The sequence below is a fragment of the Dermacentor andersoni genome, chromosome 5 (genome assembly GCF_023375885.2).
Source record: "Dermacentor andersoni chromosome 5, qqDerAnde1_hic_scaffold, whole genome shotgun sequence".
NCBI classification, from domain to species: Eukaryota; Metazoa; Arthropoda; class Arachnida; order Ixodida; family Ixodidae; genus Dermacentor; species Dermacentor andersoni.
In genome coordinates, this window is record NC_092818.1 from 191863265 (window position 1) to 191890375 (window position 27111).

Below are 27111 nucleotides of genomic sequence, written 5' to 3' on the forward strand. Positions count from 1 at the left end.
GACCATTTGATGTGGTTCCTTGTTTGTCAAGTAAAGAAGAGGAGTATCTCACAGGCGTACCTGTGAGATACACCTTATTTAATTTATCTTTTGTGGATTTACGTGTCTTTATGGTGAACAGTGGGCATTATTCACATTTGTACTAGTAAAGCCCGGGCACCCACTCTCATTTGCATAGGAATGTAACCCTGGGTTGGTCCCCCCACCCCTGAAAAAAAATCCTGGGCACGTGCCTCTCCTGAGCACAGGATCAGTGAAAAAATGTAGGTATGATGTATGCGTCAGCCTGCTATAAAATAGATGTGCAGTGCACGCAATCCCATACGACCACCACTGTGTACCCCTGAATTCCAGGCTGATTGGAGCAGCTGCAAACAAATTTCGACTTTTCCTGAATTTCATGCTCTGAAGACTTTTTCTTTGAGTGTATGTCATTTGAAAATGTGATGTTTGGAGAACAATGCCTTTCTTTTAAAAATGGGAAACCTGCATAGCAATCGCAATCGTCTCATAGCAATTAGTCCCATTCAAACTGATGGCTAAATTCAAGGTACGTTGTGCAAATAAGGGTGATCATACTAAAGCCTGTACTCACCATAGCCTCACCTAAACATTTTCTGTTAAACTCTGTTTCAAACTTTAGTACCACAACTTTATGTATTCGTTGTATTTTTCTGCATTTCTTTTAGTGCTCATCCGATGCTTCGGGGGACTAAACCAGATATCTTCGTTTGAGGTTCAAAAAAACATTGGTCAGTGCACACCAAGAATACTTGACAAAAGTCCTTTTAATTTTAATAAATATGCCAGTGCCAGCGCAGTTGCATTCAACAGGATCACAAACACTTTCCCCACACGGGACCACAACACTTTGTGGAAGTTCGTTCTCGTAGGATGGTCGGTATGTTCTCAGTGTCCCTCCATTCACGACAGGTAGCTGCACACGTCAGCTACTAGGTGAGGAGCTTGTCTTCACTGTAGGAGTTGGACCGCATATCCAAACTGTGCATAGCACTCCCAGAACACTTTAATTACCTTGCTTGCAAAGCCTTCATTGCAATGCTGACTGGAACTTCCCGGGGGCATATCTGCAGTGCAGCATTGGGACCCCAGTGCATTTGTAAAACCTATGGCACTCGGCTTCAAACACTGCATGACCAAGTGGGAATGTGCCACCCTTGCCTGCTTTTGCTTGTGTAAAGTGCTGTAAACGTTTCACTTAGCAGGCTTCACTAGCCGCTGTAATCGGGCCCAGCTTGCGGCGTTACGTAAGGAAGATGGGAGTATGATGGATTGTAGAGTTTGTAGATGGCAGCAAGCAATATGGACTTTGAAGGCTTCTGCAAGCCGGTGAAAAGAGTCCAGGAGTGGCTAATCACAGGTGCATAGCTGGCAGTTATGCATCACTGAGCGCGCGTGGTCTCGCTCGATGCGTGTTTCTCCGCAGAGTTGTAGTGGTGTGCCCTTGTCGGCAGCGCATCGCATTGGCACTTGCGCCGTTCATCGGCATCCCGCGCCGAAGGGTCTGCCCGTTGCTTGAATACGAGTCTGTGTTTCCCCGCGCCGTGTGCGCCGTGGCGGTCAGCTGCAGAGCGCCGACCCTTTGGCCTGGAGGAAGGACAGGCAGGGGCTCTTTGCTTCTTTGGCGAGCGCGAGGCACGAGTGTCCCGCGTAGTCTTGGGCCTCGATGCTGGCACCGTGCGACACGAGCTGCTTGACTAGGTGCTCGCGCTGCAGGGCGATGGCGTGGTACAGCGGCGTCCGCCCGCTCCGGCCGTCCTGCGAACGGAAGCGAGAGGTGTGTTACATAAACGCGTGTAAGACAGTACACAACGACGCGAGAAAAAAAAAAAATGAGAAAAAATTTACTTATTTTTCCGCGCGGTACCTAGGTCGCTCTAAAGGCCGTGGGATGTTTTTCGCATCGTATTAAGCATTTTACAACCAGCCTAAATTGCTTCCCGGCATCGCAAGAGGCCTGTTGTCACGCTGTCTCGCATGCCTGAACGCAGCACCGTAATATAATCGCACACTACAGCGGCAACTGGTTTTATCGACTTGCTCCTGCACGACTTGTACGAGCTGAGCGTCTGATTCCTAAGCGCCGCCGATTCGGCATTGCTTAGGACCTGCGAGTAGTGTAGCTATAATGCTGCTCATTCTAATTGGTCAGGTCCTTCGGCATTTTCATTAGAAATAAATTGTTGGTTGAACGTCCCTAAACCACACAGCGGGTTATGAGAAACCTGCTACAGCCGACATTTTTGCATTGTATGTGAAATGCTTTATAACGATCACTTTAGGCTTAGCTTCGAGTGCACGAATTTCAGTGCAAGACCTGCAAAATTACCGCTTAGATAGTGCTTTCTGAATAGAGAGGAAGACTGATGTTTTCCATCCCCTTCTGTATATAGTCTAGACTGAAGCCTCTTTTTAGAAAAGGTTCTTTCATGGACTTTGCTAATCGCTAACGCATTTATCGGGCTAAATGATTTGGGTTCGTGATAAGATCAAAATGTGCGCTATGTGTGTAGTCTTCGTTTCCTTCGTCTGTAGTCGCGCTACACGCCCCTCTCCCTCCTCCCTTCCATGTTGATCTTGCGCGGGCTTCTGTATAAATTGCAACGGTTCTATAAGAAGGGAAGTCTTTGTACACTCCATGCAAAACGCTATGCTCAATCAGTGTTTGATCACCCAGACCTCCGCATTACAAGCCACGTCAGACAAGGCCCATTTTGTGGCTGGGCGGTGATTGGTGCTAATGTGGAGATAAAGAGATGGTATAATCCCGACATACTTACAGAAACATTGATATCACAGTTGGCCTTGATTAGGAGACTGACCGCTTCTGGCTTGTTGAGCAGTACTGCCAAATGCAGCGGGGAGTAACCTGCGAACAAGATAATATAAGTTTGTTTAACGCCATCTCTAAGCATTTTTTACGTGATAAGTGTGCGCCGCCGATTCGGCATTGCATAGGACATCCGAGTAATGTAGCTATAATGCTGCTCATTCTAATTCGTCAGGTCCTTCGGAATTTTCATTATAAATAAATTGTTGGTTGAACGTCACTAAACCACACAGCGGGTTATGAGAAAAGCCGTAATTGAGGGACGGAATCCCCGTCTTCGCAAGTTTGTTGCGGTGTTGTCGCCTCCGACCTCTAATTTCACTCTTTTCAACTTTATATTTAATATTTTATTACCTACTCTCGTCTCCCTTAATTCACTTAAGCCCATAGCACAGAGTGGCGTTGGCCGGCGCATTCCCAATTTTTCAATGCATAGTTTTTAGCCTGCCCGTGTATCGCGACCGTTGAAGTCGGCATCAGTATGGCACCAGCAACGCTGGCACTATAAATGCCCACGCGTATACATGACTGGTATGCCGGTATGCGAAAACTCCTTTAAATTTAGAGGGCACCAGCTGCTCACCGTCGAAGTCCGGCGCGTCGACGATCTTGGCCGCTAGCCGGTGCGAGAGCACGAGCCGCATGCACCCCAGGCTGGGATACTTGAGCGCCAGGTGCAGCGGCGTGTTGCCGTTGCGATCCCTGCGCAGCACCGAGGCGCCCTCGCGCAGCAGCACGTCGACGGCAGGCTCGTTGCCCACGATCAGCGCCAGGTGCAAGGGCGTCTGCCGGAGACAGAGGGGGACGTATTACGCACGAGGGCCGGGGCTAAGTTGGCTGGGGCCACTATGCTGTAAGCACGCACGTTCGCCTGACAATGAACTGAAGGTCTTAGAAAAGATAGATAGATAGATAGATAGATAGATAGATAGATAGATAGATAGATAGATAGATAGATAGATAGATAGATAGATAGATAGATAGATAGATAGATAGATAGATAGATAGATAGATACTACTGCATAGTTATTCAATTCGACTACGAGTGGGTAAAGGTAACGAAGACGGGACACACCGAGAACAAGACAGGCACTGCTTCACATTGCGCCTCAATTTCGTTCAGTTTTCTGTCGATTCATCACTTGCGTGTTTGTGCAGTCACCTTTGAAGCCGCTCGGAGTTGGTGCACTATCGTCACCACCGCAGCGGCACCACATACCTTGTCACTGAGTCTTATATATATATATTATACATCCTGCCCGGTTTAGGCATATGTTCGACCGCTGCTTTTCGCATGCTTTTTGTGGGTCGCCCTGTCATATACCCTTGTGAACTTTTGCCTTTAGGACGATATTTGATTAATACCATACATTTATTCTTCTTTAACGCGACGTGGCCGCAACTGTGACTCAGTATCTATGGCAGCCTGTTCCAAAACACTAGTTCAGGGTTATAGCCCTGCCAAACAGCTACATGTCCACGCAAGCGTTAAACCCGTGCGTCAAGTTTCCGCAAGGTATAGTAGGCCTTGTCCCATTCTGGTAAAGCTCTCTTCGTCCCTTCTCGTTACACCTTCTAGCCATCGTCCTGCTTCAACTGTGGCAGCGACTGCCGTGCAGGCTCCAGAGCCTGGACACTCTTGTGGAGAGCAGCTCCGCTGCTGCGCTGCCGACCGACCAATTCCGGTGGGCGCCGGCACGCCTCGCGAGCAGACGGTTCGCGAGTTACGCGCACATCTACAACCAGCGGAAGTGCGCGTTCGTTCACCGTGACCCGTTTGTGCGCCGGCCTCGATCTCGCTCCTAACATCGCGTCCCTCCTGTCAGCATTTTGCCCCAGCTGCCGCTGCCGCGCTGGGAGGGTCAACAGTCGCTGGTGTGGCGGGAAAGCCCCATTGTCGGGGAGGACGCTCCGCCTCCAACCCGCCCCGTATAGCCCGCTCGTTGTTTTTTCCGTGCTTTGTTTCGCCAGCCACGCGTCGGGCGCGCACGCGTTCTCTTTTTCGCAGGCTGTGCGCCGAGTGTGTGTCTGCCGGCGCTGCAAAAAGGAGATGAACCGCGCCGCCGCTTCGATCGTCGTCGTTGCCGGGAGCGGGCTGGGGGGGAAAACCCTGGAGCTGTTCCGCCGGTTGCTCCTCTTCACAAAAGAGCTTTAATGATCGCACACGCGGCGAGAAACAGAGTACCAGAGAGCCAGTGACTTTTTGCTCGCCTCCCTCGCCTTATTTTTTTCTTTCTTAGCCGTAAGTGCTCTTCGACTTAAAGTGGCTTTGGCTCTGCCGGCGGCGCCAGATTTCGCGCTGTGGCCTCTTGAAATCCAGCCTGCCTTCATACATATTATAAATGCCGCCGGTGTCACCGGCCCGTCCTGCCAGATGTGCAGAGACTACCCAACCGTCTCCCACACCTACATGTCCTCGCGATAAGTCCTCGCCGTATGTTTTCCAAATACCACCCCCATCCCATCTCCACTCGTGGGTGAGCTGGACCACTTCACCCCACACATCTCCACCGCATGTTCGTGGGGTATAGTCAGCACTTCTTGGGGATTTCCCAACCCCAAAGCACGTGTTACCAGCGCCAGAGGATCGGACAAAGAGCCGATGGTAAAATAAAGTCATCTCCCTCGCTTGCCCCTGCCTCGCCCGCACGATGCCGCGCCTTTCGTTACTTCATCCCCTTTGTTCTGCTTTTGCTGGCCTCGTGAGCGACCGCATGCCTGCGCTTTGAGTGGACGCCTGGGAAAACCGACCATTACGTAGCACAGGATCGCACTGTGCTGGATTGACGATCAAGATAAGGCGGCAAACCTCCTCCTCCAAGTGGTTCGGCCCGAGGAAGGGTTGAGGGGCGGAGTCTCGCGAGGGTGAGAGATTAGCTGCCACGCTTCTCCGCCGACATCGCTTCTGCTGCTGCGGCTGCTTCGCAAACACTGGCCGCTTCCTTGCTGGTTTTATTATTTTTTTACCCTCTCCAACTTTTAACCTGCCGCACTCGCCCGTAACTCTTTTCTGTAATGGGGGTCTGTGTCGCTGTTAATTACAAAGTTTTTCCGGCCTACCGGGCTAGAACCACGAATCGCGCATTGTCGCCGCCCGTAACCTTGAAGGCGCGACGTATTTAAATGCTACACCGAAAAAAAGAAAGAAGTTCGCGAAATGATCTGTGCCACGCGCAGCGGAGACGGTGAATGAATGGAAAGCTTGTCAAAACGAGCGCATAACATGATAAAAAGGGTATAACGCTTATTCCCTTATCCATCATTCGAACTCATTTCGTGAAAGGAGAGTTTGCAATTCCACGCCCCCAAGACGAGGTAAGAAGAGGTGTTAGAAGAAATATACCATGCGATGAGAATTTCGTGCTGGGAAAATGACTAGGTAATAAAAAAAAGCCGCACTTTTGCCCGAAAGGCAAAGCATCGATTGCGATAGCAAATTAGTAGACGGCTATTTACGAAGTAAGGATAGTAGTTTTATCGGCCGTATAAACTTGGAAACATCATCATCATCACCAGCCCATTTTATGTCCACTGCAGGACGAAGGCCTCTTCCGGCGATCTCCGATTACCACTGTCATGCGCCAACCAATTCCAACTAGCGCCCGCGAATTTCCTAACAACGCTGTTAGGCCCCACCTATAGCCGTCTGCCGTCCTCGACTGCGCTTCCGTTCTCTTGGAAACATTCGCTTACTAACTCGCGCTTCGATAAAGGCGAAATGCGAAAACATCCGTGTACGTAGATTTAGGTGCACGTTAAAGAACCCCTATTGGTCCAAATTATTCCCGAGTTCCTCACTACGCGTCGTGCCTCATAATCAGCCCGTGGTTTTGGCACGTAAAACCGCATATATTTTTTTTTTTTTTTTTGCTTACTAACTCAATTAACAAGCATGGTGTCAGCGCACACAAGCAAGCATGCACACATCACATTCGATGAGCGCGGACATTGGCTGTCAAAGCGCTGGTGTAAGCGCGGCAGCGGCAGTGAGCGACGTGACCTTCGTGCCGTCTATTGCTTCAACGCAAGAGCGGCTAGATCACAGCGCGCACAAAGGTATGAGCCGTCTGCAGATCCCTTTCAAGATATGGCGCACGCGACCGTGCAAAGTACGCACTTGGCGGAGTCGAAACCGCACCCCTCCCCTCGCTCCCGCGCTGCCTCCCCGCTTTCCTCCATATATGGCGCGCAAGATTGAGTCGCGATAGTCAGTTCCCGTTGCGCCCGGTCGCGAAATTCGCAGTTACTGCCGGAGCGCAACGCCGCCTCCCCTCCCTTCCTCCCTCCCTCCCATCCTCTCACGTCCTCTCGCGCGACGAAAGACGGCGTGTTTGCTCAACGCTTCGTCCGCGCACGCCAGATTGAGCCGGATCGTCGGCTTCCCTCACGTGCTTTCACTCACACATGCAGCATACGACGCCCGGCGATGGTGGTATCGCCCTTGGACTTTGTACGGAACATCTCGGCGACGGCAAAAATGCGCCCGGAATGTTCATATAATTGCTATCGCAATGAAATGGCAATTCCTGGGAACCTGGACATGTTTCTCTTTGTCTTTGTTTACTGCAACGTTTGAATAACAGCTGGTCTCAAAACGGTGCCGTCGCACGATTTTGAGTACGAGATTCAACGTTACGCCTATTACGGCCCTGATGAAGGAAGGAATATTGCGCCATTGTGCGCTACCAGGATGTACCTTGAATGCGGAAGTTTTCTTTTATCTTGGACTATCATAATATTGGCATGTAGGCTATTTTCACCAGAAACAAGTTGTGTCAGTTATATTCTTGTACTCGGAGTGTCTCCATATTGCAGAAGTCAAGAGCACGAAATTTCATTAAATCGGAAACGCGCTGTGTCGTCGTTCCCAATTTTCAATGCACATTTCACTGCAAGTCGGCTACGTGGAACACCCTTCACTCTGTGAGCCAGTTTCGCCAATATTCTGTTACGGTATTTCACCTGATTCGGTGGACAGCCATCCTGTGATCACTTCTGAAAATTGACGATTGTAACAACTACAAAGAGAGAGTGGATGTCCTGCAAAAGTGCATGTCCAGCGAAGCTATTGAAAACCACCAATACAACTGCTGAGGGGGGGGGGGGGGGGGAGGGCATGCAATGCCTTATTGCTTTAGAGTAATGGGAGGGATGCTAATTTTGACAGTACTCCGCGGCCGGTCCTATTGCTGTGTTTCTTCCCTTTGCCGATCCTCGTGTTCATGCTGCTCCTCGGAAGTGCTAACTATGCGTTGCCTACCTATAGAGGTGCTGCAAAAACAATGAAATCAGTTGCTAGGCTAGTTCTTCTATATACTAAAGGCTAGAGACGTCACTCCCTACGTCGCAAGCTGCCGTCGCCGCGGCATATTACGCAACAGTAATCTTTACCGGGAAAGATATGAGGGTACTGCTACGTGTTTCGCATTGTTATCAGTGGCGCTTTATCATCAATTATGTGATCCGGATGCTTCTTTTTTTTATTCTTTATTGGAACGAATGATGTTCTGTATGTTGCATACGTGATTTAAAAAATGTATGCACTTTTCGCTACAATTTGCTGGGTGCTTGAAGTCTGCTTCACCTCCACCGCCGCTCGGCCCGGTATTGCACTAACTCCGGGATCTGGCCACATTTTTGCCACGGACATGGACACGAAAAATACTGACCAACGAGAGGCTATCAGCTTCACTGCAAAAATATATCGCCTGATCCACTTGTGAAAACAAGCGGTTTAAGAATCGATGCTGGTTGCGGAACTTATGGAAACCAGATGTATAGGCGAGTGCAGTTCCTTTTAAATTTTTTTGCACACGAGTGAGATTTATTATTGGCCTGAGATTGATCGGAGCATGGGCCCCTTCAACCAATCACGAACAATTCCTAAGTGCGAGCTGTATTTGCGGTATAGACAAGATTTGCTGCCGACAGCTCTTGTTTTCGCACCGTTCGTGGTTATAGCGAGGCATGCAAGTATATGTATACTATAGATACCGTAACTTGAATATATAGCCTCTTGTGTGCGCGTGCTCTTCTGCTGGGCGCACAAATGTTCATCTATTTTAATTCCCTCTTGCTAAGGTTTCTCTTTAGCTTGAGTGCTACTCAAACTGAAAGAAAGCAACAACAAAAAAAAAACGAGAACGTGTGCTGGCTGATTAAAATGACTTCACATCGAGGCTGCCTTTCTTTCCGGCTTTCTTTTTCCTCCGTTGCGCATAGGCTCCTGGCGACAGTTGCGTTTTCTCCCGACGGGTTGCGCAATTGTCAACGCAGAGGTCACGAGAGACCGCGGAGTGGTGCGCGACCGTTTTCAGCGTGCTATAAGGTAGTACGTTCAAATATCTTGGCCGATTTCTAATCTATACCAATTTCCAATCTGTGCCGATTTCTGCTATATATTCTAGAGGTTTGTTTCGCACATATGTTGTCAACTTTTATCTAATAGTTGTAAGTAGATATGTCCTTAGATTTTATTAGAAACGGTATTAAATGTCTTTCTTTCTTTTCTTTTCTTTTGGCGCGATGTCTATTTGGATGGAGTTCGCTTGCGGTGGCAGTCACAAAAGAAGCAACAATAGGTTGAATTTTGTCGAGAACTTTGTGTAACGTGATAACTCCGTCTTTCTAGCTGTTTAAAGTATTGTCTCGTTTTTCTGTCTCGTATTGTCTCGTTTTCTGACTTCTGAAACAATGTTTTCGCGGTACAGTTTTTCTCTGCATCGACGGGGAACTGTAAGACAAGCACTCATTTCTGTCGCCGACAGCTAGGCGACGACATATTTGCTTTTTTTACAAACCACACACGCACGCAATACGTAACGTTCCGCGCTGCATTAACTAACGCACATGAGATGGGATTTCTCGAAACGGTTATCCCAACGTCATATACTTGTGAGTCGCTCGGGTGGCGACCGCGTGCTGTTTTAAGGCAGTGTAATCGGCGTTGCGTTACCACCGCTGGCGCAGTGGCAATACACAAATATATATAGATTAGCAGAGCTCTACTTACTTGCAGTGTTTACAGTGTGTACCTCACTCTTGACGCTTCATTCAAGCGCCTGTCAGAGTGAACGCGGATAGCTGCACGCCCTGTACAAGGGCAGCTGCTGTCACTTACGTAATAACCTTTGGATTATTTTTTGTGCGTTGACTGTGGCATACAGTGGTGACGCAAGTGCTTTATTCTCACCTGCCTGAGGCTGTTCAAGACGTCGACGCTGGCACCCGCCGCTCTGGTGAGTCGGCAGAGCCGCTGGACTAGGGTGATGTCGTCGTGGAGCACGGCGATGTGCAGAGGCCTGCGTGTGAGTGAGAAAAAAAAATTTTTTTTTTTGTTTAAGAATGGGAACGATATAGAATGCTGACTGGACTATATAGCTGTAAGATTGTGGGTGGCGAGTGGCATAGACGTCGCTTCTACGTCCAAGCACCGTATTCTCGACATAGCACTCTCGGCATATATTACTTTCTGTGTGGGATATAGCTGGCCAGTTCATTGACAGGACGCCCGTCGCACCAACGAGACATCACTGCGGGCATGAAGTTGCACGAAAGTGAAAGTAGCCCCGAAGGTGATCGACCGAGCGGTTCTCTATCGGAAGCACAACCACGAAAACCAAGAGCAGAGATAAGGCAAGTTCACCGCCAAGTATCCTGCACGTGCAGACAGTATGGATGGTTTCGAGCTAGCGTCACAATCACGGCACGCTTCAGAGATCGTGGTTCCGTGGTGGTTGCGGGGTGCAACCTCGGTCGTCGTTCCGCATCGTGCCATTTCTTTGCGTTTCCTCCGCTTCGCTTCGCGCTTGACCTGTCATGCGCTGTCTTCAAAGCTCCGCGTTTGCATCCTGCTGGAGCGGGTGCGTATACATACAGTGCGACAAAGTTGGCTTTCCCGATCGCGCAACCTTGTTCGTATGCGACCGCGCTCTGCTTCACAACAGCCAAGAAGAATATAAAGAAGAACAAAAACGTACAATAAACAGGTGGCGGTAGGGAGGAAACTTCGAAACTGTGCTCGTATAATTCATGGTGCTCTGATATCGAAGTTCCTTTTCAGATTCTGTTCAAATTTCTTGCGCATTGTTTATATATATATATATATATATATATATATATATATATATATAGGAGGAGTGGTTGCACTGGCTAACACTCCTAAGGTTAGTTCTTGTAGTATACCGAAGAAGATGCGAAAACGGCGCCGCGGTAGCTCAGTTGGTCAGAGCATCGCACACGTGATGCAAAGACATGGGATCGTTCCCCATCGGCGGCAAGTTGTTTGTTCATCCACTTTCATTGCCATTAATTTAAAGTTTCTCTCATTTAATTAATACGTAGAAGTAATTTCCCCTATGTTGTCTTTGGTGTCTTTGTTTGTTGGCTTCTCGTGCTATGGATAATAAATATCGGACCCCTCGGTGAAACCCCTCACTTGTCGTATATATATATATATATATATATATATATATATATATATATATATATATATATATATATATATATATATATATATATAAGGAAGCAAGCGAAAGATTATTGCCCTCTAATGTCTATAGGTAAATTTTTTTTAAAACAGCTATTTTTCACGGGAAGATCACGTGTGTAAAACATGTTTACTGCGCTAAGGACGAGCAAACACGAACCGAAGACACCGGCTTGACGGAAGCATCGTCTGGTTGGAGTTAATCATAGCGAAAAGTAGTATGGACGTCGACCTCAAACGACAAAAATTCAAGACGTCTGGGAGCAGAAACCACTTGCATTTCGCTTGTTTGCGGTCGGCGTTCATATTACCTCTGACTAAAAATACAAAGTTCACCGGGACGAGCGCTGGACGTCGTATACAGCTTTATATACGCGAAGGATTAGACCCTTGACAGGCTCACGTTCGCGGCAAAGTTCTCGTGCATACATCACTCACGACCATTCATCACGTACGCGTGCCAGTCGTCGTCATATTCGAGCAATCAGTTTCATATAATCAAATGAAAAAGTACGTATTCAAGCACTCAATAAGCCTTGAGTTCCTACACTGAAGGACACAGTGTGCACCAGTAATTTGAGGCTATAGAGGCACCAACTTAGTTAAAGACGGGAGAGAAAAGTGGCACTTCAAGTCTGTGTCGGAAATATTGCAGGTAAGTGCTTGCCATTTTACAATGGGAACGGAGCAGTGAGGAACGCAATATAATTCGGTATTAATTGCTCTTTGATTATGCTCCCAAAGTACGCCGTGGAAATTCCCTGGAAAACCAAGGCTGTTCTCAGCCCATCCAGCTGCATGGTCGAGGCAGAGTGTAAAGGGCTTTCGCTTATTTGTATTTATTTTGATATAAGCCTAACGTTATTAGCTTTTTGCAGCAGAAAAAAAAAAAAAAATGTCAGCCCGAAGGGCGCCTGTGCTTTCCGCGATTACGGCATATATTTTCGTGGCGTGTCTTCACTCACGCGGCCCCATTTCCTCGCGCGCCGCCGATGGTGTCGCGTGATAGAAAACAATTCACTCGTCGATGAGAGAGGGGCTCGGCGGTCTTCACAGGCGGTCTGGTTGTGATTGATGGGCACTGCACGTGGCCGCCGTGGACTGGGACTTACGTTAGCCCCGGGCGTGAATGACGCGGACGCCTTTCCGGGGAGAAAAACAACGGGTCGACGTTTCCGTTTTCTTTTTATTTCTTTTTTTTTCGAAGTGGTTTGTCGTACCTAACGAATTCTGTGCACCGTTTAGATTGACGCCACTTCATGAAGATCTGAATTCGCGGACGTGACATTGGTAGAAATATTGCACAAATTGTTCGTTATATTCGAACTGTCGGTCGTTATTGCAACTTCGGGATGATTTAATAGATTGGTGTGCTCATTAATGCACAGGATTGTGGCAGAGACCAAACGTATCGTCTCTGTCTTCTTGTGCAGGTTGGTCATTGCGAAGTTAGAGGTGGATGGGTCGTACGTTTCTCCTCGATAAGAACATCACGTGGTATATACCTCGCGTATAGGCGTTGCCGTCTTTTCGTTCTCCCTTTCGTTCTCATTCATCGCCCTGCGCCCTTAGTGACAAGACCAGGCCTTGCACGAGTGAATACGGTAACCGAAAGTCGACCAAGATGCGCGGTAAGTCGCTTATTGTGGGGGCTGCATATATCAGTAAGCCCCGACATCTAATTCGACGAGCGAAGGTCGTGCTCGTGTACCGCAAGCTTAAGATTATGCAAGTCCACATAAAACTGCGTTCGCTATATCAATCGCACCTGACCGGGGACGCGCGAACGGCGCCGCGCTATCGGCGGCTATTGGCGCAGCTTAGATAATAACTCTGGCAAGAAGAAAGCGCGAACCCTGACAAGTAAACGTTGTAATGAATGCAACGAGTGAAACTACATTTTTAAAGTCTTCCGGCTGGGAATTTTCTTTTTAAAAAAATTAAATTATGGGGTTTTTGTCCCAAAACCTCGATGTGATTATGAGGCATACCGTAGTGGGGGATTCCGGAAATTTGGTCCACCTTGGGATCTTTAATGTGCACCTAAATCTGAGTACACGGGTCCTTTCGCATTTCGCCCCCGTCGAAATGCGGCTGCCGTGGCTGGGATGCGATGCCACGACCTCGTGCTTAGCAGCCCGACACCGGAATTTTGTTTACCGATTCGCGATTTGACGTCGAAAGGTCTTTTATAGAATGCTATAGTCTCATAAAAATAGCAGTTCCCAGTGCCGTATGTAATTACTTCAAACCTGTTTCGTACCTATCGTGGTATCGGACTCAAAAAAACACGATTCTGGGTCGGTGTAGTGCGAGTGTTATCGTTCTGTTCCGTGCATCCGTGTCATTAGGCGTGCCTACTGGTCGATCATGGTGATAAGTTCGTCGGGTCACTGCCAGGGTCAATGACAATTAAGGAGCAAAAATAATTGGTCTAGAGTTTCTAGAATCGAAATACCGGGCGTTCCAGCGAAGAGACAAAAGTTCCCTAGTGCATCGCGTTAGCGATAAGAAGGCGATGGTATCGAGTACGGTGGCACTTCATGAAGTTGACTGGGCTGAGCGACACGGAGGCAGTGCGGACGTAAGCGCGGGGACAGTATCACTTCTCGCCACCTCTTCTATTTCCATTCTCCTATCACCTCCACAGAATAGCGTAGCCATCCGGACATGCGCCTGCTAGACTGCCTTTCCTTCTCTATATGATATTAGCGCACATTTGAAATACCAGTTCCGAAGACACGTCAAGAAGGTCCTGTCGCGAAACGTGTAATGAAATACATTGGTAATTCGCATACACTGTTGTTCTGAACGCTGAGATAAATATGTTAAGAGAGAGAGAGTTAGAGAGAGGCCTGTGCATGTCACCGAATGAACGGTTTGCATTTTGATTTTCAATTCTAATTAAACTTGCCAGTGTAGCTTGCGGTGCTCACGTGATGGTCATCATCGTTACTGCGCTAACTTAGCTGCGTTGTACAGGTGATGCCAATAGCCACTACGTAATTGTTTTATTTTCTCTATTTTATCCGTGACGACATTTGCGGCGTATTTTGTATTGTGAAATGATCAGGCCGCAAGACGTTTTAATACTGCGAAAACATTCGTTCGACGGCGTGCCATCACCTTGCCGATCACGCTGCTTATATAAACATAATGTAGCAGCGAACTGTCCGTCATAACTAACTTTCCTATCACATCTCAATTCACGCTGTGGACCGCGCTGCGCCGTGTGTATTACCGCCACCGAAGATTGCAGAGCTCGACCTCCAGCGAAGAGCGCGAGGGAAGCGAGGCAGATGGACGACGCCTCAAAGCACGTCTCGCCAAAACCCGTCCGGCAGTGGCCGCGCGCTCGGGGAATCCCCATCGCCCGGTCGCGTGGTTGTTACGTGCGCCTCGAGGCGTGTGCGTGCAGGCATTCCATCTGATGCCGGGGCCGGTCAAGCGAGGTCTTCCTGGGGCGCCTGCTGGCCGAAGAGAGGTGCGAGTCGCGCAACTGGAGGGGTAACCGCTCGCTATGTCTCCCAACTATATACGGCGCTTACTGATGCCGCCCGGTGGTGGCGTGCGAGCCGTTTTCTACACAAAGCGTGATACTATATAAAATCAGAGCATCCTCCTTTTGTTGTTGTTGTTTCTCGCCGTGGAAAACTGTTCTACAGTGGAGTTCGTAAGGGATCTGTTTCGAAGGTGCAAACTTCCATGCAAGACACATGGAGTTGTTTGAAGTGCGGCTTCACTGCTACACTTGCGCGACGTTTGTGAAACGTATGGCTCGAAACTGCTGCTAAAAAAAGAAAAAAAGATGAAGAAAGCTTAGTGGGGTTGTGGTGTGTGCAGGCGATTTGTATTTGCTATCCTAAATAGTCGCACACAAATGCCGAGTTTCTTGCAAAGGGTACAACGCGCAAAACCACTAGGGTGACAAAACAACTGTGCACTTTAGCTCGAGTTTACTAAGCGCAGGTGAGTCGCTGCGACAGCCGCGGAACACGAGTATCATTTGCAAGACGAACGAAAGTAAACAGTGAGCATTATGATATGACAGATCATTAGCTTTAGCCGTTTGTATACAGAAGGCGCGCATATTCGTCAGAGCTGCATACGGTCTCGCGTGGACATGCTAAATTCCTCGGTTCCGACGTGTCTAACGTATTTCGATCAGTGAAGGAGGCCGGAACTTCGCTGTCGCACAGTTCGCGATACGGCCGCTCCGTCTGGCGCGGTCGCGAATCGCTGGCTTACCCCTTTTGTAATCTCGTCACACACCCCGTCGTAGCGGTCGCAGCAGCATTTCCTCCTCCGCGAAGGCGCTCGTAAGGAGGGGCAAGGAGCAAGCCTGGCAGGGCAGGAAAGTCGGGGCAGGCCGACAACTGCCGGGGGCACACGCAACGTGCTCCTCGCGTTCTTGCAATGTGCCAGGGCGCGACTGCTGGCCATTCATGCCGCTGCCGCCGCTTACTACGGCGCCTCTCGCTAAGCTAGTCGCATGGTCCGTGCGCCCTGCGATAAAAGCCCGATCCAGGTGCGTCAGCCTCGAGGTGCGCACGCGCCTCTGGCGAGGCGCACCTGGCACCTTAGGACATGCACAGCCGGTTACGCCGCGGTGTTTCACGCTAACGTGAAACCCTGCCGATCGTGCTGCGCTAAAGTGTTCGGCCGCTGTCGATCGTAGTGGTCTTAGAGGGGCACTATGTACATTTTGCCTTGAATAAACTTGCAAGGTAGCGGTATCAGTCGAACGGTGTTAACATGGGCGCAAACAAAGCGGAAGACTTAAGCGTTGGTGCGCCGCATTTAGCTAATCCAGCGCTGAGACGGAACAGTGCCTCCTTCCTGTGGGCCACTCTCACGACTTGCGATTTATGTGCGAGCAAATCTCTGACACTCAAGGTGTTGTTTTGGGCTCGTTGGCTTGGTTTAAATCCCTCTTATGCTAGTTAACCATCGCAAAGCACACGTCTTCTCAATTACCCGTGTCTTTTCTCTGCTTCGGTAATTATGGACTAAGCGGAGCGGTTCTTAAGGACCGCTCCGCCGTGACGCCGTCGCCACGACGGAACGTCGACGGCGCATCGGCGGTAGCTCGTCCTCCGGCGCGGCCGCTCGCGTGCCCCGGGCGAGGGCCTGCGTCGAGAGGGGCGGAAGTTCTCGGCACGCTGATGTCACGGCGGCCATTACGAGGAGCCGAGGGGATCCCGAGCCTAATGACAGCGTTCGGGCAGGAAACGCAGAAGAAATATGAGGCCTTCCAACTGAACGCGACGTAACGAGACGTATGAAATCCGAAACACGCGTTGAAGCACCAACTTTTCCGCGTGGCGAAGTACACGAGAGGGAGTAAAAAAAAAAAAAAAAAACACCGAGCAAGTAACGAAAGGGAGATTGAAGAAGAAAAGAGAATATTACAAAAACTACACGAGATAATTGCGCATGCGTGCTTGTCTTACGGGTGTGACTCGTTTAAGACAGCTGTCTGCCTCAGTCAGCTGCGTACACGCATGCAGATACACTTGGCTATTGAGTTCGCAGTTTGAGGAGGACCCGCTTGTTTCTGAGTTTGGGCAAAAGCAAAAAAAGAAAGAAAAAAAGAAGGAAGAAGAAGAAGAAGAAACCGCCATGCTTGTGCTCTTTTCTTCAGAGGGAGCCCCTGAGGCATGTCCTAAGCTAACATTGGCTCTCAACAATGTAGTTTAGCTGTCCACTTGACCTCGACATCAGCTGCGCAGATTGAGTCCGTTTCATATCTCTTTCGGGCTTCGGTGGCTGCTGTCCTTCTGCGTGCCTTTAGCCACCGCATGTTCTCACACATTTCAATTTTATTATGCGCACGACTCTACAAAAAGATCTCGCATAACCTCAGCTTGCATTCTTTTCTCTCTCTCTCTCTCTCCCTTGGCATTGCACTCATGTACACACCGACCGAGTTGTTGGAAGCATATGAAATGTAGCAAAACGAATGCGTGCCGAAATTGTAGTTACTTGTATGCGACTGTACACCTGCAGACAGTTTTACTTTCAGCCGGCGTAGAATGCCTTTTTCAGAGCGCTAAGCTGATGTTAGTGCTCACTATTTCTCACGAATGTTTCAATTAAACCGCTACTACAGCGCAACGCCAAACAACCTGCACGACTATTTGCAGCTGCAGGAACAGAAGACGTTCACGATGCACAGCTACGCTACTTCCGCATGAACGATTCGAAGAGCGCGTTTCTTCGCTCTTGGTGAACTCATCTACAGCAGGCGAGAGAAATAAAAGAGAGAGAGGAAGAAAGTGAACAGAAAGAAAAAAAGAAATAGGAAAAGAAAAGAGGATAACGCGTGTTAGTTGCGCAAGGTGGCGGAGTATAAAGCACGTGCCCAGTGTACACTAAAAGGAGCCTTTCTTATGGCGCGGTCTGCAGGTGAGAAGTACAGGCCAGGAGAACCCCCTTAACACGGCGGTGACGTTTTTTTGTCTCGCTGTGTTCAAGGAATGAAGCGCGTTGTTTTAATGGCAGTCGCGTGCGCGTGGTGGGGAAACCACCTGGGGACGCACTCGCGATAGGCACTTCGCGGAATCGCAATTGCGCACTCCGTCCCCCTACACGCCAATAATCGGATTTGAGCCGACGACGATGCAGGAGATAATGTAGGGCGCAGAGACCATATATCTCGCGACTTCTGCGTCGCCCGTACTTTATTCATTTCTTCTTCTTCTTTTTTTCCGTCGCACGTTTGTTGTTTGTGGACTGAACCAGGAAACTGCGGCGTTCAAATCGACAGCGGCTCGCGTGCGCATTTCTGGAGCGTCGAAGGCCGCCGTCGAAACGTGTGCGGGCCCGTCTTTGCCATCTCGAGCGCAGGGTTTTCTGGGAGCCGTTTCTTGGAAGCCGCGCGGCGCACGGGGATCGCGATGGTTCGCTCGGCGCGGCGCAGCCGGCGAGGGCGTTCGGCAGGAGGCGGGGTGGGGGGACAGTCCATCCTCGTAATGCGGCAATGGGAGGGCTCCTCATTTTGGAAGCAGATATAAGAGCTTAGACCGCTCCGAAAGATAGCCAGAGAGCAGTGCGCACGGTCAAACCGTCGTGCGCTTGAACAGAGTCGTCCAGAGAGACACGAGCTTTAATGATATGCTGGAGATGTTTGCCTTGCTGTTCGCCTGACATACAGTTCCAGCTATCTTACGCAATATATGGGCCCGGGGATGGAATAACGCGACTTTTCTACACTTGTTCTATTCCGGTGTGTCTATTGTCTTGTCACATTTGTCACCAAGTTCTCTTTTATTTCTCTCTCTCTCTTTTACACACACACACACACACACACACACACACACACACACACACACACACACACACACACACACACACACACACACACACACACACACGCACACACACACACACACACACACACACACACACACACACACACACACACACACACACACACACACACACACACACACACACACATTTGCTTGTCCAAAACGCAGCGGTATCGATCGCTCTTCTTTCCTGGGCTTCCGCTATACAATATTTCATTTGGAACATGCTGAGCCCGCCTTTGCGAGACTCGATAGTAGTTTGGTTCTCGCTCTGTCGTTGTCTATGCACTGGCTTCCTCGTGCGGAATGTCGTATAACTGAAGATGCAAATGCGTTACGGTGCCAGGAGAACGTCACTCGTGGAGGCCACCGAGCTGACGCGGGTGGAAGAGGCGCCTGTGTGAGCAGTGCGTCAGCACAGGGTGATGCTCGACGACGTCTCGCGACAGCAAGAGAAGGCCGCTGTCAGCTGCTTCGTTACGAGATTCTCCCCCGACCGTGTTCTGGCCGCTTGCCAAAAGCCGACATCGTGTCTCTACGTGCATGAACTCAACGGCGCGTGTCACCGACCGTCCAAATCCGCCGATATGCCTGACTATATAGTTCTTCCTTCCTAACTGATGTTTGACAAAGTACGACTACGTTGCCTATTAAAGCTGTCGCGCTGATTCCAATGTGATGACGTTGTTTGAAGGACGATATTTGGAGCTCAGAAGCGTCTCGGGAGTCTGAACCGCTCCAGCGAATGTCCTGGTAAGGGAATTGAAGGCGGCGTCGTCACTGTTGCCTAGAAACTAAATTTAGGCAGCTATAGTACAAACTACGTGTACGCGAGGCGAGCCACGTGATTCGGCAGTTTTGTTCCTCAATGTCGCGCAAAGGAGGAAGTCGCATTCCATATTATTCTCAAGTTTCAAATGACCTTCCCTTATTTGCTTTTCCGGTATCTGAGGATTTTGCTTTGCGTGATCACGATCGGCTTTGTTGTGCTGTGCTCCCGACTACATCTTGTTATCGCAAAGGGAAACATCTTAGAACGCATATTTCACGATGGCATATTTCCCGCGCGTTTCATCTTCTGTGCTCCAGCCCTACGCTTTATTATACCGTCTTTGATTGCCGTGCATATAGCTTGTTGACACTTCTCACGTCGCAGGCTCCTATGATTTCAAAACTCCGCGGGGCAGGAGTGTTCCGCAACTTTCTAGAACGGAAATTTAACCCGGTTGAGCCACGAACGTAACTACACTGTAAACATCTGTCGTCAGCGCCGTATGAGGATACTGCTGAGGTTGCGTCAGCCGGAGCATGTAAAGGGGCCAGAAATCGGCGAGAAAAACAATAGGAAACATCCTGGGGATGTTGCCGCATCGTCGCGTACTACCGCAAAAAACGATGCATTAGCTGCAATTGAAGCAGATATACAGAAGCGAGAAGTTGCCCATGGTGCCACCTTTAATGGCCACGGCCGCGTGCAGCGGTGCACGAAACATAGCCATCGGCCGGTGTTTATTTCGATGTTCTCTACGTAAACTACACCGCAATGATGCAACTCGGCGCACGTCAACCAACTGGCGATGCTTTCCGAAGAATGGACGATTATCGAGAGAGCGGCATCAATATGCGCGGCACACAGAACCGCAAACTGAAAGGCGACGCGCACTTCGCAACTATAGTGAGTGAGCGCATTCCCAGATGTATGGCTGCGGGCAGGAAAATCCTTGCGCGCGCACTCCCTAATTGTTGCACTCTTCGCTTGGGCGGCAGACGGACACGGAGCCCCATGTGTACCGCCCGCAGTGCCGGAATGCCAGTGCCGTTGGGGAAGACCCAGCCGAGCTGCCGCTGCGCAGAAAACTCGTCGGATCGCGTATCCGCGAATATATACGTCGGACGATCGAGCTATAGCGTTAGACGAGAAACTCCCGTACAGCGTGCAGGATGAATGAAACGTCCCAAGGAGACCTGCTTGCAGTTTTCTGCATTACCTCCATCCTTGCTGCACATACATACACAAGCACTCTCTCGCTCACGCAGAACTATGGTTATCCTTGGTACCAGGAGACTCTCTGCGCCAGTTTTACGTATCTAAATGCACACGCAGAGGACAATTGATAGGCGTATTTCGCACCATCACGCGCCGGAGGGGCACGGTTAAGAGAAAGCAAACCAAACCAGGATGTACAGCACACGCCGCCTAATAGTCGGCACGCCGCAGCCGGCAGGGCCGTTCAGGGAGTGCACTGCCCGAAACGAGGGAAGCGTGCGGAGACGAATTTCTCCGACGGTCACATTTTATGTAAGCACAAACGTCGCCGAGTGGCGATAGAAATTTAAGCTCAAGTCCACTTGAACCCGAGGTCGACAAGAACTTCTGTAACTTCCGGTATAAAGGGCTCAGTTTTGGGACCCCTGTTATTCCTTATCTGCATTAACGATTTACCTTACAGTATTTCTTCCTCAATAAAGTTAGTTGCAGATGACTGCGTAATTTACTGCGAAATTCCAAGATACGATGACTCCGTTAATCTACAATCTGATCTTGATAACATTTCGTCTTGTTGCAGTAAGTGGTTGAGAAGCGTAACGCTTCTAAGTGCACTTTTGTGAGGGTTTCCCGTCATACTGGTAGCAATATTCCAACTGCCTATCTACTTAACAAGGTCCCATTCACGTAGGTTAGTTGTTAAATATACCTGGGGATTCACATTTCTGAAAATCTTTCCTGGCAAATACACGTTGAAAATATTCTTAAAAATGATAACCGTACGCTAGGGTTTCTTCGCCACAACTTTTCTTTGGCTCTTACTAACTTGAAACACCTTCTCTACAAAACCTTAGCACGATGTAAACTTCAGTATGCGTTGTCAGTATGGGACCCGCAAATCATCTCTTATAAATAATATTGAAGCATTACGAAATCGTTCTGTTCGCTTTATTATTGCCGTACTTTCAGTGTCAGCCAAATGAAAAGAAGTATCGACCTACCAAATATACCGCTACGTCGAACGATACCGCGTCATTGTTTGATAAATTACATCATTTTAATCCAACTCTCCTAGACACGCTTTTCCGCCCACCAACATATACATCAGCCCTCAATGACCACATGATAAAAGTCAGCGTTCCCTGCAGCCGCACGAAGTTCTGTGCTGATTCTTTTATCTTAATAACTAGCACTGAATGGAACCCCCGGCCTGCCTCCATGGTTTCGATCACTGACGTCACCGCTTTCAATACAGCCATCGATAACGAATATTGTGCCTGGTCTTTGTTGTAATTGTATTCTTTCTTTCCCTTTTCCCACTCCTCTCTGTAATGCTTCGATCTTGAAAATAAATAAATAAATAAATAAATAAATAAATAAATACGTGGAGATAATCTTGTCTCGTAGCTTTGGAGCTGAGAACAAAAGTTGGCAGGACCTGTTGCGACAACGTGTTTGTACTTGGAAGCTGTCCTGTTTTAAACAATACCGTTGTAGCAAGTAAAGATACCGTTTTTTTTTAGTTCAAATGCCATATGAAAGATAACAACGGTCCACATCAGTGGCCGATATATAAAACGGATACCACCGCATTCGCACACAATATGAGCAGCTGCCGTCTGCCGCCGATACCAACGCGCCTCTCTCCTTCCTATGCTTGTGTCACGTGGGAGTGATGCTCGTCGTGAGTAATCGTTTTTCCAGAAGAGAAGAATGGGGTGCTCCGTCGTGTGCGCGCACATTTTTCGGGCCGGCGTGGAGGAGACGCGCTGGGCCAGTTCTGTGCGTCACGTGCGTTTCACGAAGAGAAGAAACTGGCTACACGACAGAATCCCGAATGCCACACTTTGCTGCCGCGACGCACGACCTATAGGGACGAGTGAAGCGGATCCTTCGCAAGACGATTCTACGAGCAGCGACCCTGCATCTGCGTATAAAGCCGATCTATACGAGTAGTTCCTTCAAAACATGCGCATATGGAGGCATTGCACGGTGTATGAAACATGCTAGTGTGCCAGCAGTGAAAACGTTCTGGCCGGTTCTGGCGGCACTTTATATAGTGTCCATGGTTTGCGTGATCATACCGTTCGCGAAATCTTTATTCTTACTTTTTTTAATTTGGGATTGGCGGCGCGCTGCGGCCATTTTCGGTAAAATAGTGGGCACATGGACCCCATGCTGCGAAGAGAGAGAGAGAGAAGAGAGAGAGAGAATGCGTATAGACATTTCCCGCCAAGGGAAAATCATTTGACTTTTATAATGCCTCATAAGCAAGCTACACGCTGTATATGCAGTGGTTTCGGCCGAATAATGTGTCGATGTTAAAACATGGGGTCCACGTGATGTTGATCGCAACCTGCTATGCGACTACTGCTTTTTAGTGTGGGCGAGCGGTTAGTCATGTGATATCTTACATTTTTCGCGGGCTTTCTTCATCAGCCGGAAAAAACAAATGGGCGGAAAGTACCTGTCCGAAAATATGCCAGTTTTAGGTTTCTTGCAATTTTCTACAAATTATTCATTGACAGCACGCCTTTCAGAACAGTAATAAAATATTTTGTTAATTTCAATGAATTAATAAATTGTATGGCATCAACAAAATAATTACTGGCGGCTACATTATTCGACTGTGAACAATATGCGCTTGGCTATCTTCGCGTAGAAAGGCCCGCCTTATTTAAAATCGCATGCAAGATAGCTGCGACACCATGTATATAGTGCAACTGACGGTGCTCTCCTCCAGATCACCTTCAGTTGCACTTTGCCCCTCGAAAAGAGGCACGACGTGTGTCGAATGGGCTCCTGAACAACACTTCGCAATGTGGCGAACGCGGTTTAAGTGATGGATCAGGGACCTCAAAGAGGTGCGACGTAATGCTAACGCGTTTCTCTCGCATTTACCGCTAAATTACCACAGTTTTTCTTTGCAATAGACGGAAATTCTGTGTCGTACAAGAGCTACGCGCTTTTCGTACTACACAGAGGCACTGGCTTGCACCTCGTTCTTCCGAAAAAAAAAAATAAGCAAAGCAAATAAAAAAAGTTGCATCATATACGAGGGCATAGTCAAAGACTCCGTCGTTCAAGCGAGACGACCTCCTTAGCTTCCGGCAAGCAGCTTGAAGGACGCTAATTCATAATATTGATTATTATAGTAGATTTAAACATTTTAGCAAATCCTCGTTGCATTAAAACGCAAGAATGAAAGCAGGGAACATTAAAAGAGTAATTACGATTGAGAGAGCCGGTAAATTGTTCGTACGATCGAGGAAGGAGGACCGTCTGTCGAGGCCATTACTGCGAATTGGAGGTCGACGCGTAGCAGTGCTCTGAGTTTTCCACCGTCCGTGAGCCTCCCACACATGGAAACCCCGAGCGCGCGGAAAGTCCAGTATTGAGCGGGAAAAAAAGAAAACGAGAAGGGAAAACCGAAACCAGTCGTTCTCCTCCGCAAGCGACGGCGGCGCGTAGCCGCTGAGTCGCGCGTGGTTTTTCGCAGGTTATGAGTAAAACTTCGCAACCCGGTCCGCAGTTTCTCGTAGTTGTACCGCTGAACACTCGACAATTCCGGCAGAAAAAAAAAAAAAAAATGTGTAGAGAACTGCTGCCTGGCGTAGTTACTGAAGCAGATGCATCATCAGAGCTAGGAAAAAAGGAAGATTAACATAGTCACATACACACACACACACACACAGAGAGAGAGAGAGAGAGAGAGAGAGAAATAAATGAAAGGCAGGGAGGTTAACCAGGTATGAGCCCGGTTGGCTACCCTGCAACGCAGCCCAACACTACCGCAAGCTAGATCACTGTATGACGTTGGAGAAGTGGCACACATCTAAATTCACCCACAATCGTTTACATTATCTCGACCCTGCTATATGCAATTGCGGCTGTTACCTGGGCTCCTACGTAGTGAGGACACAATGCTGGGCCTCTTACGCCTGGGCGTTGTATTCATCAATGCCTACATATGTTTAATTGAAATGGCCGATGGCGCAGAGTGCAATGCCTGCGGTGTCGAGGAGGATATAGAACTGCTCCTCTGCTACTGCCCATCGTTTGAAAAGGAAAGACATGAACTTTGCACAGCTCTAAATCAGTTGGATAGAAGACCATTCACCTTGAACAAAACCTTGCGACCATATCTTCGCATATCGCAGCTACAAAAGGCCACAAACGCTCCTGATACCATTTTTGAAGGCTACCGGATTGGGTGACCGTCTGTGATCCGGACTGTCAGTGACATAGAGCAGAAAACTGTCACTACGCCGGTGATACCCACATCCTATATTTCTCTTCTTAATCTTTCCCTCCCCGTTTCCCTTCCACATAGGCACATATTCCCGTAAAGGATCCGAACTTATATTCTAACCGACTTGTTTAAAGCGACGTGGGAAGCGAAGTATACCTTAGAAGTTTTCTTGCGGGGTCTTAAGAATCCGCGTAAAAGCCCGAGGTTAGAGCATCTTCTTATCCTTTATTAAATGCGACAAATGGGAGGTTTGACCAGCATATAGGGACGGCTATCCCAGAATTCTAAGTACGAAAAAGAAAAGTGTTTGGGAATGAATAACAACGAACGGAGGCAGCAAATAACTCGGCTCATAATGTTAAGGAGAAAAGTATGGAAGTTAGTTAGAGTCATATGTGACAAAACATGAATTGTGTAATGGCCAAAAAAGAAATTTGTCTGCCCATAGACGTGGGTCCAGCTCACATGGTTTCAAGAAGGCTTTTGGCGCGCTCTCACCATGACTGAAGTCAGTATCTGCAAGAAACGAACTAATCGAACAAGGCTGCTAAATATTAGTCTGCGCAGCATGCTACAGTTGCGCTGTCTACTATAAAAGTTGAAACGTATTCAACGTGCCTCGCTATGCCAGGGAAGAGTCGTGCGGTGATGCCATGTTGAGTTGCCTGACATAGCTGTCCTGACGTCTAGGGTGCGAGAATGCACTTTTCGAGTCTGCTGGTGGGTGGTGGTGGTGGTGTTGCAGCAGGCGGGGTTAGCCTGGCATATGTAGCCGGCAATTGCTGTTATCCGACGCGTATCGGTATCTATATGCCGGATCTTTCTTTTTCACTCTGATCATTTTTTTTTTAACCGATGCAATGCTTGTAGACCGATCGTACGCGAACTCACACAGTCCGTGGCGCGAGGCAGCACACCACCTCAAATGACTCATCACAACGCTTCAAACCAGGAAAAAGGAACGCATGCATGCAGTGTTTGAGAAGTGAACTGCGAAGTGAGAAATGTTCCAGCACGGGCTTAGGCGTGCTTGATGAAAGGCCGTTAAAAGAGGAAATATTGTGGCCCATCAATGCAGGAAAAATGAAAGGTGCTGACCTGTCTCCGTCGGCGTCAGAAAGAAGCGCGTACTTCACTTCGAGCGAGCGCCGCTGCTCCAAGCGCGCACTCCGTCGTGCCCTCTTCAGCTGCAGCGCCTGCTGCATGGACGTTGGAGACTTGATGCCCGACGCAGCGGCCGTGGTCAGGGCGCTGCTCGCCGGCATAGCGGTTCGCGCAGTCCGCACCACCATTCCGGCAGAATTAGAGGCTGGCGTCTCGGGGTGTTCCGTGCCGCTGCCGGCGGACGAATAGTCCGACGTCGCTGAGTCCTCGGAGGCTGCCGCAGACGACTGCCTGGTCGTCGCAGCCGGCGGTAGCGAGTCGTCACACACCAGGCCGCTGTCGGTGGTGTTCGCCGAGTCGGGACAACCGCTGTCTTCGCTGTGCGAGCGCTTCTTGCGCTTCTCGCAGGTCACGTCCGACGATTGTTCCAAGTCGAGGAGCGTCTTTCGCGGCACGGCGCCGCCGTCGCAGCTTCCGCCTAGGAATAAAGGTGACGGCGCTTGTAGTGGCGCGCCGCGGTTCACGTCTAGTTCACTGCCGTCTGCCGCAGTCGGCATCACTTCTCGGGGAGCACGAGGCGATTGCCTGAGGTCCCGTCCAACAACCTTCCTGAGCTGTGGGAAACGCGCGCACTCTAGGAAGAAGCAGTCGGCATGGTTGCACACACACGCGCGATGCGCGCTGACTGACAGCTGTGTGCCGCTCGCGCGCGCTCAAAACGGCCGCTCGTTTGGCGCGGGGCAGTTCGCTGGGGAGTACGGAGTCTGCGGGGGGAGAGGGGGGGGATCACTTATCGGATGCACCACCACCACCAACACAACCGCCGGCGTCCTCCGGACGGTGAGAGAAAGGAGGAGAGGCCAGGCAGCGCTGCGGTTGCTGCCGAGGAACGCCTGACGTCGCGAGCGAGCGCGCCGGCCTGGAAAACCCCACCACCGGCGCTCGCGGCCGCCCTTCTCGCCGCGTGTGCGAGCGCGCCGCCGCGCTGCCTGGAGGAGCGGGGCACGGCCAGTCCCCCTTTCCGCAGCCGGCCCGGCCCGTCTGTAGCGCGGTCGCCGTTTGGGACGTATACCGCCTGTTATGGGCTGCGAGCAGTACAATGCGCAGACGGCGTCG

The 27111-nt window shown here is 49.5% G+C and overlaps 1 protein-coding gene across 1 annotated transcript; it reads right to left on the reverse strand.

The window, feature by feature from the left end:
• Positions 1-770: 770 nt before the first annotated feature.
• Positions 771-27049, reverse strand: LOC126531760 (nuclear factor NF-kappa-B p100 subunit-like). The gene is made up of 5 exons (XM_050179467.3): positions 25990-27049; positions 10044-10152; positions 3435-3636; positions 2802-2890; positions 771-1779 (listed from the first exon to the last, which is right to left on the reverse strand). The coding sequence occupies exons 1-5, from the start codon at positions 26550-26552 to the stop codon at positions 1582-1584; spliced, it is 1161 nt and encodes a 386-aa protein (XP_050035424.1). The 5' UTR covers positions 26553-27049; the 3' UTR covers positions 771-1581.
• Positions 27050-27111: the final 62 nt, after the last annotated feature.

Bases quoted from the DNA above. Each gene is read 5' to 3' on its own strand.
- LOC126531760 (XM_050179467.3), bottom strand. From the start codon at position 26,552: ATGCCGACTGCGGCAGACGGCAGTGAACTAGACGTGAACCGCGGCGCG. The intron at 2,891-3,434 runs GTGAGCAGCTGG...TCTTGTTCGCAG, and splicing joins CGACGCGCCGGACTTCGACG to GTTACTCCCCGCTGCATTTG. The intron at 1,780-2,801 runs GTAAGTATGTCG...TTCCGTTCGCAG, and splicing joins ACTGTGATATCAATGTTTCT to GACGGCCGGAGCGGGCGGAC.